Source organism: Erinaceus europaeus, chromosome 10 (genome assembly GCF_950295315.1).
Source record: "Erinaceus europaeus chromosome 10, mEriEur2.1, whole genome shotgun sequence".
Lineage (NCBI taxonomy): Eukaryota > Metazoa > Chordata > Mammalia > Eulipotyphla > Erinaceidae > Erinaceus > Erinaceus europaeus.
Window position 1 is genome coordinate 80,324,322 of NC_080171.1, and position 12,414 is coordinate 80,336,735.

Here is a 12,414-nt window from a genome sequence, read left to right on the forward strand (position 1 = left end):
GAACCCCCAACTCTTCATCTGCACTATTTCAACCTTCAGGTCCATGATTGGTCAGCAATCTGTTTGGCTTTGTAATGTTAACTCTCTTTTCAACCACCATGTGCCAGATGCTAACATGATGCCAACCAGACTTCCCTGGACAGACAACCTCACCAATGTGTCCTGGAGTTCCGCTTCCCCAGCCTTTCCCCATTAGAAAAAAGAGAGACAGGCTGGGAGTATGGATTGACCTGACAACGCCCATGTTCAGTGGGGAAGCAATTACAGAAGCCAGACCTTTCACCTTCTGCATCGCACAATGACCTTGGGTCCATACTCCCAGAGGGATAAAGAACAGGAAAGCTATCAGGGGAGGGGATGGGATACAGAATTGTGTGGAGTTGTACCCCTCTTAATGTTTCCTCTTTATAAATAAAAAAAAATTTTTAAAGGATGGTACTAGAATCTTAATGGATTTGAGGTCTCACACATGCAAGTTATACGCTCAGATAATTTGGCTCCTGGGATATCTTTTTGAGAAATAAAATACACAGTCACTATTGTGGGCCTCTTAGCACTTCTCTATAATTCTGTGTCTTTCTTCTCTCACTTAAAATTCATTATGTAATGATAGAAAGCAATAGTATTCCTCATATCCAGGTCCATTTTTACCTCAATGGTGACTTCATTCATCCAAATGCTGTTATTCAAGAATTACCTGCTATGTGGGTTGTAAGGGAGATGACCACAGGAAGTTCAGAAGACAAAGCCTGGATGCTGATACTGTAGTTGGTCCCTGGATGCAGGTCCAAGCACATCTCAGGAGTCTGGCTGCTGGCAGTGATATTAAAGATAATTTCCTGGGCAAATTCTTGCTGATACCATCTCTGGCCCCAAATGTGAAACTAAAACATAGAAAGTTCCCTGGGTGAATTGTTAGCATGAAAGGTTCTGAATGCCTGACTACTTTGCCCTTTGGAATGAGCTCTCTTGCTCTCAACTCTAAAGTTCCTTCAGAAAGTTAAACACAGCATTTAAGCAAATATTAAAAATGTAAAACCATAAATAAAGCAATTACAATATTATCAGTATAGTAAATATATTTTAATAATAAATATATTCACAAAAGGCTAAGACCCCAGTACAGCCAATGTTCTTTCTTATTTTCACACATAACAGTGTACATCCCCAACATGAAAGTCTGTTAATAATACTACAGGAACAAGACCAAAGTACAGTTTCTTAGAAAGAAAGTTACAGATATAAGCTAAGGCTTCTCCAAGAGCAAAACCTGGATTAGAAGATTTCTAGCTAGTCTAAGTAAACCTGGGAAGGGGTTTTCTCTTCTGCCTCTCTTTCTGACACCCCTACACATACACACTTTCTTGTGACATTCTAGAATATACACCAGTAGACATGCTTTTCTATTTACTTTCTGCTAGTAGCAGCTCATTCCATGGTCTTCCTGTTGCTCACAACCACATTCAACTTCAAAAGTTCCTTTTGTCTCTCAAAGCAATACATTCAGAACGGGTTAAAGACGCAAATGTGCAAAAGTCATGAAATTCCTTCCACAAACACTGCCATGACATCAACTTTGCATTAGGGTATGTACACAAACTCATTGCTTTTCCATCAACCCCCAAGGTCTATGTATTCAAATAAGCAGCAAAAATGCCCATATTCGGGGGTTGGGCAGTGGCACAGTGGGTTAAGCACATGTAGCGCAAAGCGCAAGGACCAGAGTAAGGATCCCAGTTCGAGCCCTCGGCTCCCCACCTGCAGGAGGATCGCTTCACAGGTGGTGAAGCAGGTCTGCAGGTGTCTATCTTTCTCTCCCCTTCTCTGTCTTTCCCATCTCTCTCCATTTCTCTCTGTCCTACCCAACAACAAACAACATCAACAATGGCAATAATGATAACCACAATGAGGCTACAACAACAAGGGGAACAAAAGGGGGAAAATGGCCTCCAGGAGCAGTGGATTCATGGTGCAGGCACCGAGCCCAGCAATAACCCTGGAGGGGAAAAAAAGGAAAAGGAAAAAAAAGAAAAGAAATGCCCATATTCTTGTCACTATAAATCTTCTATTAAGAACAACTTACCAAGTCAATTTTTAGGGTTTTTTTTATGTTCTTCAAACTTATCATAGAAAACAAACATTTATAAACAGAGCAACTTTCAGTTACTTACTAAATACACCTCTTCTGTATCAGCTGTCTTCATACTTCTCCATCTCAAGCAGGTTTCATTAAATATTGAAATGTTACTGATGATCTGTCTTACTGTAAGAGGAAAATAATGAGAAATCAGGATATATCCTGTGTAAAAATACAACCCTTAAGTGAAGTATTTTCCAAGGATAAGCAGTTAAGTCAGATGATTCAGTTCCTTTTGACTCTCAAAGCAATACATTCAGAACGGGTTAAAGACGCAAATGTGCAAAAGTCATGGAATTCCTTCCACAAACACTGCCATGACATCAACTTTGCATTAGGGTATGTACACAAACTCATTGCTTTTCCATCAACCCCCAAGGTCTCTGTATTCAAATAAGCAGCAGAAATGCCCATATTCATTTAGAAAATAGTGGTAGCTGGCCAAAGAACACTACATTTTTTTCATCTATATAAACTTAATCCTAATGAAAATTTTAAGATCACAAAATATTTGGTCACAAGATCCCTCTTTAAAAATATTCAAATTATTCACTAAAAGTTTCCTTGGTTTTTCTAAGTTCAAACTGCAACTCCTTGCTCTGGCCTGAACACTTCAATTATATAAGTAATCACTAGTTTGAAATTCTGAGCTCAAAGCAACATTTCAGCAGAGAATTGACAATTGCTCCTTGGGGAACTAAAAAGGCTTTCTCAAGTAGTTGGGCTTTTCATGATGAAAAGTAGGGAGGGGTTCCTTTTGGTTTGGGCGGTTTCATCTCTTTTAAGATCAAAGAAACAAATTTGTTGATCTCTGCTCAATTTCATGGTAGTCAATCTAAAAGATATTTCATACTTGATAAAGTTTTACATAAAAGTATACCCTTCAAGCTTCTCAAAATAAAGACTTCTTATTCAAAACTCTGATGTCAGAGGCTATTTTCTTCAACAATGCTCCCAGTTCTCAAACTAGAAATAACATTGAAGACCTGCTAAGAATTTTCATAGGATTGGTTGGGGGAGGTAGCATAATGATTATGCAGACTTTTCATGCCTGAGGCTCCAAAGTTCCAGATTCAGTCCCCTGCACTACCATAAGCCAGAGCTAAGCAGTGCTCTAGGGGAAAAAACAAAGTTTCATAGAATCACCATCACCATGATGATAAATAAGTGATTAGGACAATTCCCAAAGCACCTAAAAAGTGTCTCATGAGGGCCAAGTCTATAGTGTGTAAGCTGTTGACCTGACAGGTTCCTATGAATGAAGTCAAACTGGTAGATGTGAGCTTTCTCTGTGTATTGGGTGGTTCTACAAAGAGAAAACCTGTTCCACAAATGACCAGCACTGTATCAACTGTTGCAAGGGGAAAGGTAAGACAGAAGAGGTGATTCAGGATCATTCAACCTCACTATGGGGTACAGAAGATGATATCAGAGATTAGTAGCTTTGGTTCAAAGAACCCCATAAGTATAAAACATTCAAAAACCAAATACCTCATTGACTATTTAAACAGTTCCATACTGTACAAAAAAGCAGAAGCTTCTTAAATGACCCAATATGACTTTAATCTCTAATGCCCAAAGTGTACAAGGATAGCACAATCACTGGCCATGATACACCAAACTCACATATTAATATAAACAAGATGAAAAATAAAATGTTAACAAACAGAAATCAGCAATACATTTGGAGAATACACTATCTCCAAGGGAGCAATCATATTAGGAAAGTGTGTGTGTGTGTGTGTGTGTGTGTGTGTGTGTGTGTTTCTGTTGGTTGTTTGTTTTGTTTTTGCCAATAGTTATTTTGGGGGCTCAGTGCCTGCAATGATGAATCATCACTCCAAGTGGCCATATGTCTTCTTTTCTTTTTTCTTTTTTCTTTTTGCCAGGACAGACAGAAGTTGTGGGAGAAGGTAGTGAGGGAGAAAGAGAGACACCTGCAGACCTGCTTCACTGAATGCAGAGCTTCCCCCTATAAGTGGGGAGCAGAGGATTAAACCTTTGTCCACACAAGGTGATGTGTATGCTCAACTAAGTGCGCAATCTTGAGGGACAGGAGGTACAAGGAGGGTACTGACCAGAAAATGGGAGTGGTTACAGGTGTGGCTTAGAAAGGTGGAGGTGGGGCTTGGGTTTTAAAAGCAAGACCCCTGGTTTTGCAGGCTCACTCTCTCTGCCCAGCCCATCATGTTAGTGGTAACTTGCTTTTTTCTCTCCTCCCTCTCTCTCTCTCTCTCTCTCTCTCTCTCTCACCCTCTACCTCCCTCTCTCTCTCTCTCTCTCTCCCCCCCTCTACCTCTCTCTCTCTCTCTACCTTTCTCTCTCATGTTCTAACATGTGAATATTCTCAATTTTCCTGAATGAAGTTTAAGGTATCTGAAAATAATGTTCTCTCAGGAGATAATGTGTGACAAACTTTTAGAATGGAGGGAAGCATGCGTCAGCTTTACATTCCCCTTTAACCCCCAAAACACCATCACCTGGCTTCCATATTAGTAAAGTTATTAATAGAATAAAAAAGAAAAAAAAAGATGTTATTTCACTTGTTAAAATATAAGTATTATACTTGATTTGACAGAAAAAGCTTTCATTTAGTTGAGTAACTGACTGGCTTATAGATTAATCTTTTGTTGTTGTTGTTCATAATTGGGGCCTCACTAATGTGTGATTCTACTAACATTGGGCGTTTCAGGTGGGGGTGAGTAACAGAGTCAGAGAGAGATGAGATACCACAGCAATGCTTCACCAAACAAGAAAATATCTCAACAAGTTAAAGTGCATAGGTTATCATGCATAAAGTCTGGCTTTAATGCTCAGCACAACATGTGAGCATCATATCTAAAAGGAACTCCATAGATGATGGAATGATGCTTTGTTATCTTTCCCTCTCTCCTCTCTCTGTCTCCTCCCCTCTTCTTCTGCCCTCCCACACAAGCATATAGTTTAAAAACTGGAAAAAATTAAACCAAAGCATGGAAAAGGATTTAAAGAAATTATCCCAAAAACTGTGAGAATAGAGTTTCTATTGCAAGAGAAAAAAGACAGCACTTTCTAAGCTCTTCCAAAATATTAAGGACACAGAAATTCTTCCTATCACCTACTATAATGCCAGCATCACCCTAATATCAAAAGTGGGCAAAGACACAACAACAACAACAAAAACAAGACTATAGACAAATATCCTTAATGAACACAGATACTAAGATACTAAACAAAATTCTAGCAAACTGGATTCAGCAGTACATTAAAAGATTGTGCACTATGAACAAGTAAAATTTATCCCAGGGATGCAAGGTTGGTTTAATATAGGTAAATCAATGAATGTGACTCAGCACTTTAAAACAAAAATAGACACACAAACCACTGGAATAGAACTTTGAGCTCAGAAACAAACCCACACACCTACAAACAACTAACTTTTCACAAGACAATAAGTGAAGAAATACATTCTCTTCAACAAATGTTGCTGAAATGCAGAAGAATAAAACACTATGTATCACCATTCACAAAATCCAACACCAAAAGACTGGAAACCATCAAATACATAGAAGGTAACACTGGCAAAGCACTTAACAATCTGTGCTTTGAAGACTGAGTCCAACAGCAACAAAAACAAAAACAAAGCAATAGGACTATATCAAACTTAAAACTTCTGCACAACAAAGGCAACTATCACCAACATAGAAAGACATCATACTGGGAGTCGGGTAGTAGCGCAGCGGGTTAAGTGAAGGTGGCGCAACGCACAAGGACCGTCTTAAGGATCCTGGTTCGAGCCCCTGGCTCCCCACCTGCAGGGGAGTCACTTCACAGGTGGTGAAGCAGGTCTGCAGGTGTCTGTCTTTCTCTCCCCCCTCTCTCTCTCTTCCCCTCCTCTCTCCATTTCTCTCTGTCCGGTTCATCAACAACGACATCAATAACAACAACAATAATAGCCACAACAATAAAACAACAAGGGCAACAAAAGGGAATAAATAAATTTAAAAAAAAAGAAAGACATCATACTGAATGAAATATCTTTCATACACATACATAATATGTAGTTTTTAAATTTTTAAAAATACTTTATTTATTTACGTTCCCTTTTGTTGCCCTTGTTTTTTATTGTTGTAGTTATTATTGTTGTTATTGATGACGTCATTGTTATAGGATCCTGATGGCGGTCCTTGTGCTTCGCCACTTGCACTTAACCCGCTGTGTTACTGCCCGACTACCCATAATATGTAGTTTTAATGACCAAAGTATATAAAGAATTCACTAAATTCAGCAACAAGAACAACAAAAACAACTCCATTAAAAGCAAGGAGTGACATGGACAGAATCTTCACCAAAAAAGAGATTCAGAGGGCCAACACACATAGAAAAAAATATTCAAAGTCTTATTGGTAGCCAGAGAAATTTTTTTTTTTGAAAAGTCAATCGATATGATGGGAAAAGACCAAAGTTAGGGATGACAGTGTTTTACAGACACCTATCATAGGGAGTTGAGAAACTGTATGCATGTGTAAAACAGCACACAAAAGCCATTAATTTGGAGGGTAGACAGCATAATGGTTATGCAAACAGACTCATGCCTGAGACTCCAATGTCCCAGGATCAATCCCCCACACCACCATAAGCCAGAACTTAACAGTGCTCTGGTAAAAAAAAAAAAAAAAAAAGGGGGGAGTCCGGCTGTAGCGAGTTAAGCGCAGATGGCGCAAAGCGCAAGGACCAGCATTAAGAATTCCAGTTCAAGCCCTGGCTCCCGTTGTATGCTTTACATTGGGTTCTAGCCCTCCCCCACCAAGAGAATTAGATCAGTCCAGTTAGTTTCGCGGGCCGCTTGGCCCCGCCCCGAGGAACCCCGCCAGAGTTCCTGAGTTCCGGGGTTCTAGAGTTCTAGAGTTCAGAGGGTTCTTGAACTCGAGAGTAAGGGAGAGTGCTTGCGCCGCTGCAAAGAGACAGCAGAGTTCTGTTTGGTGATTAGTTTGGTTTAGTTTATGAATCGTTGTTCGTGAATAAATACAGCTTCCCTGCCCAGCCGTTGTCTCCGCGTCTCTGTTACCCACCTGTGAAGCCAACCCGCCCAGCCAGGTCCGAATTTTAACAACAAATGGCGCCCACGTGGACCTGACCTGCGCATCTCTCAGATAAGTAAAGACAATTTGGCTACCTATGCACTATGGCCTTCTCTTCTGCTTGTGAAGAGATCTCCAAAGGCCTCTGCTCTTTCTTCACGAGACTGTTTTGCTGTTTCTGGAACATTTATCTCTGGACCACTCTGTGGTTTCCACTCGCTGGGGCAAACTCAGAACAGCCAGCAGGAATAGCCAGCGGGCGGGAGGCGAAGCGCGGAGCTGCTGTTTCCACCTGGTTAAACAGCCAGCCAGCCGGCTGCGCCCAGACAACCCCGCGCACCGCACCGCGCCCGCAGCCCCGCAGCCCCGCAGCCCACAAGAGGCCGACGCCAGCACACAAGAGCCCCAAGAGCCCCGCAGCCCGCAGGAGGCTGACGCCAACATGCTGGAGCCCGATGCCAACACTCTGGAGCCCAATACCAACACGCAAGAGCCCGAGGCCAGCCCACAGGAGCCGGCTCTCCACCGCGTGGCGCAGGGCACTGGACGTGTGATCCCTCCACACTGCTCGGCCACTGCGAGCAGGGCAGCAGACATGACAGGGCCATGGGGCAGGGCCACGGCGGCCTATCATGGCCACCACCCCTGGGCACCTAGGCACACGCCTTCTACAAAACTGGCCTGCCTGCCCTCTTCCTATGAATTCTGGAACGATCCTGGGCCTCCCGGACCCCCGGACTCCCTGCCGAAACTGGGCACACGAGATCTCCAGCTGCCGGTCCGGTCTGAAGGCAGACAAGCTGGAGTACGCAGAGATTTGTGCAGAGTTCGCAACCTGCAATTCCTAAAAGTGAAGCTGCGCGGGAAGCCACCTCCGGATGGTGAACCCCCCCCCCCCCCCCCCGCCAACAACTAAGACAGTATAGATTTAAATTCGTGTTTAAAATGACATGTCTTCGTAACAAAGGTTTCTCTCCTTGTGTATTAATGACCATGTTTATGTGTATGTTTAAAGTTTGGTAAACAATAGCTTTAAGGCTAAATTCTTACTAGTTAAAGTTAAATGAAAAAGGTTTTCAACGTAATTCTCATAAAGATAAAATTAACTTACATTTAAAGTCTGAGGTAAAAATTAGTTAACAAGCAATATATTTTAGCTAAGTTGGTCTAAACAAAAGGTTAAATAGACTTGTTGTTATGTAAAACTCTCCATTACCTTCTCTATTAGAAATGGTAGATTGCACAATGGCTATGCTAATTATTCTCATGCCTGAGGTTTCCTTTCCTGCCCACAACTAGGGTGTGTCTCCATCTTGAATGGCTGTAACAAAAGGTTAAAAGACATTGTTGATATGTAAAAGTCTCAGATTCCTTCTCTATTAGAAACGTTGGATCTTGCAGTAGATATGCTAATAACAAGTTTTGTTTCATAGTAAGTAAGTTGCAGCCAGCTGCCTTTGGGACTCTAGGCTGTTCCCCGCCCCCATGCAAATGTCCATCGAGGCAAGTAGCCCCCCAGAGGCAAGAAATGTTTTTTTAAGCTGATAAAGTTTAGCCCACAGAGGCAGATATGGCCCCCCCAGGCCCTCCCTTAGCAGTACACTGGTTCTTGTTATTTGCTTGCATGTTTCTCCATGTTTGTGCCAGTTTTTTAAAAATGCCTGTATGATATATGTTTCTATTCACCCTACACCCTTGATACTGTAGCCATTTAGTTAAAAAGAAAAGGGGGAATTGTTGTATGCTTTACATTGGGTTCTAGCCCTCCCCCACCAAGAGAATTAGATCAGTCCAGTTAGTTTTGCGGGCCCGCTTGGCCCCGCCCCGAGGAACCCTGCCAGACTTCCTGAGTTCCTGAGTTCCAGGGTTCGAGAGAGAGGGTTCCAGAGTTCCAGAGAAAGAGAGAGTGCTTGCGCCGCCGCAAAGAGACAGCCGAGTTCTATTTGGTGATTAGTTTGTCTTAGTTTATGAATCGTTGTTCCTGAATAAAGAAATACAGCTTCCCTGCCCAGCCGTTGTCTCCGCGTCTCTGTTACCCGCCCGTGAAGCCAGCCCGGCCAGCTGGAGCCTCCGAATTTTAACAACAGGCTCCCCACCTGCAGGGGAGTCGCTTCACAGGCCGTCTTCTTCTAGCGTTTGCCTTCACAAGCCGTAAAGCAGGTCCAAAGGTGTCTATCTTTCTCTACCCCTCTCTGTCTTTCCCCATCTCTCTCTGTCCTATCTGACAACAATAATAACTACAATAATAAAATACCTCAAGGACTTAGAGGAAGAGGAACAAAGGAACCCTAAAGCAACCAGAAGAAGAAAAATCACTAAAACTAGAGCAGAAATAAACAACATCGAAAATAAGAGAACCATACAAAAGATTAATGAAGCCAAATGTTGGTTCTTTGGAAAATTAAACAAAATTGACAAACCCCTAGCCAGACTCACTAAACAAAAAAGGGAGAAGACTCAAATTAATAGAATTGTAAACCATAGAGGAGATATAACAACTGACACCACAGAAATCCAGAAAATCATGTGTAACTTTTATGAAGAACTATACACCACCAAGCTAGAGAATCTGGAAGAAATGGAAGAATTCCTAGAAACATATGCCCTTCCAAAACTGAAACAAGAAGAACTACAAACCTAAACGTACCAATCATAGACAAAGAAATTGAAACAGTTAAGAATCTTCCCAACAACAAAAGTCATGGACCATATGGCTTCACAAATGAATTCTATAAAACCTTCAGTAAAGTTAGTACCCATACTTCTAAAGCTTTTCCATAAGATCAAAGAAACATGAATACTCCCTTCCACCTTCTATGAAGCCAACATTACCCTGATACCAAAAGCAGAGAGGGACACAACAAAAAAGGAAAACTACAGACCAATATCTCTGATGAACATAGATGCCAAAATATTAAACAAGATCTTGGCCAACTGGATACAGCAGCATATCAAAAAGATTGTTCATCACGACCAAGTGGGATGTATCCCAGGAATGCAAGTCTGGTTCAACATCTGTAAGTCAATCAGTGTCATTCACCACATCAATAAAAGCAACGCCAAAAGCCATATGATTATCTCAATGGATGCAGAGAAAGCCTTTGACAAAATCCAACACCCACTCATGCTCAAACTCCACAAAAAATGGGAATAGGCGGGAAATTCCTCAAGATAGTGGAGTCCATATATAGCAAATCTACAGCCAACATCATCCTCAATGGACAGAAGATGAAAGCATTCCCCCTCAGATCGGGGACTAGGCAGGGCTGTCCACTATCACCATTACTCTTCAACATAGTATTGGAAGTTCTTGCTGTAGAAATGAGGCAAGAGAAAGAAATCAAAGGAATACAGATTGGAAGGGAAGAAGTCAAGCTCTCACTATTTGCAAATGATATGATTATATACCTAGAAAACCTAAAGAATCCAGCAGAAAAGTACTAGAAGTAATTAGGCAATCTAACAAGGTATCAGGCTATAAAATCAATGTACAAAAATCAGTGGCATTTCTTTATGCAAACACTAAATCTGAAGAAGACATCCAGAAATCACTCCCATTCACTGTTGCAGCAAAATCAATAAAATACCTAGGAATGAAGCTGACAAAGGAAGTGAAAGACTTGTATACTGAAAACTATGAGTCACTACTCAAGGAAAAAGAAAATGATACCAAGAAATGGAAAGACATTCCATGCTCATGGATTGGAAGAATTAATATCATCAAAATGAATATTCTCCCCTGAGCCATATACAAATTTAATGTGATACCCATCAAAGTTCCACCATGCTTCTTTAAGAAAATAGATCAAAAAGTACAATCATTTATCTGGAACCAGAAAACACCTAGAATTGCCAAAACTATCTTGAGGAAAAGAAACAGAAATGGAAGAAGGAGGCTCTCTTCAATAAATGGTGCTGGGAAAACTGGGTTGAAACATGCAGAAGAATGAAATTGAACCACATTATCTCACCAGAAACAAAAATCAACTCCAAATGGATCAAAGACCTGGATGTTAGACCAGAAACTATCAAATACTTAGAGGAAAATATTGGTGGAACATATTCCCACCTAAACCTCAAGGACATCTTTGATGAAACAAACCCAATTGCAAGGAAGACTAAAGCACAAACAAACCAATGGGACTACATCAAATTGAAAAGCTTCTGTACAGCCAAAGAAACTATCACACAAACAAAGAGACCCCTCACAGAATGGGAGAAGATCTTCACATGCCATACATCAGACAAGAGACTAATCACCAAAATATACAAAGAGCTCAGCAAACTTAGCACCAAAAAAGCAAATGACCCCATCCAAAAATGGGCAGAGGATATGAACAAAACATTCACTTCAGAGGAGATCCAAAAGGCTAACAAACACATGAAAAATTGCTCCAGGTCGCTGATTGTCAGAGAAATGCAAATAAAGACAGCACTGAGATACCACCTCACTCCTATGAGAATGGCATACATCCAAAAGGACAGCAGCAACAAGTGCTGGAGAGGCTGTGGGGACAGAGGAACCCTTTTGTACTGCTGGTGGGAATGTAAATTGGTCCAGCCTCTGTGGAGAGCAGTCTGGAGAACTCTCACAAGGCTAGACATGGCCCTTCAATATCATATGATCTAGTAATTCCTCTCCTGGGGATATACCCCAAGGACTCCATAACACCCAACCAAAAAGATGTGTGTACTCCTATGTTCATAGCTGGAACAATTCATAATAGGTAAAACCTGGAAGCAAACCAGGTGCCCAACAACAGATGAGTGGCTGAGAAAGCTGTGGTATATATACACAATGGAATACTAGGCAGCTATTAAAAACAATGAACCCACCTTCTCTGACCCCTCTTGGATGAAGCTAGAAGGAATTAAGTTAAGTGAGCTAAGTCAGAAAGATAAAGATGAGTATGGGATGATCCCAGTCATCGAAAGAAGCTGAGAAAGAAGATCAGAAAGGGAAACTAAAAGCAGGATCTGACTAAATTGATAATAGGGCACCAAAGTAAAAACCCTGTGGTGAGGGGGAGGGTGGACATTCGGCTTCCCAGGGCGGCGGAGGGGGGGGAGGCAGGGTTGGGTGGGTGGAATGGGACACAGTCTTTTGGTGGTAGGAATGGTGTTTATGTACACTCCTATTAAAGTATAGTCATATTAATCACTATTTAATTAATATGAGAGGGAGAAAATTGATTGTATGTCTCAAACTTTTTAAAG

At 41.4% G+C, this 12,414-nt stretch overlaps 1 protein-coding gene across 8 annotated transcripts in view; it reads right to left on the bottom strand.

Moving 5' to 3' along the window:
* SUSD1 (sushi domain containing 1) overlaps positions 1–12,414 on the bottom strand; it is a 325,163-nt gene that overhangs the window by 209,680 nt on the left and 103,069 nt on the right. For all 8 annotated transcript variants that reach the window (XR_009552073.1, XM_060199941.1, XM_060199942.1 and 5 more), the window contains exons 9-10: positions 2,172–2,263; positions 698–884 (exon numbers count right to left, since the gene is read on the bottom strand). Coding sequence is in view for 7 of the 8 variants with exons in the window: in XM_060199941.1 (XP_060055924.1) it covers positions 698–884; positions 2,172–2,263 (279 nt within the window). In the remaining variant the exon portion in view is untranslated. The remainder of the gene's footprint in view (positions 1–697; positions 885–2,171; positions 2,264–12,414) is intronic.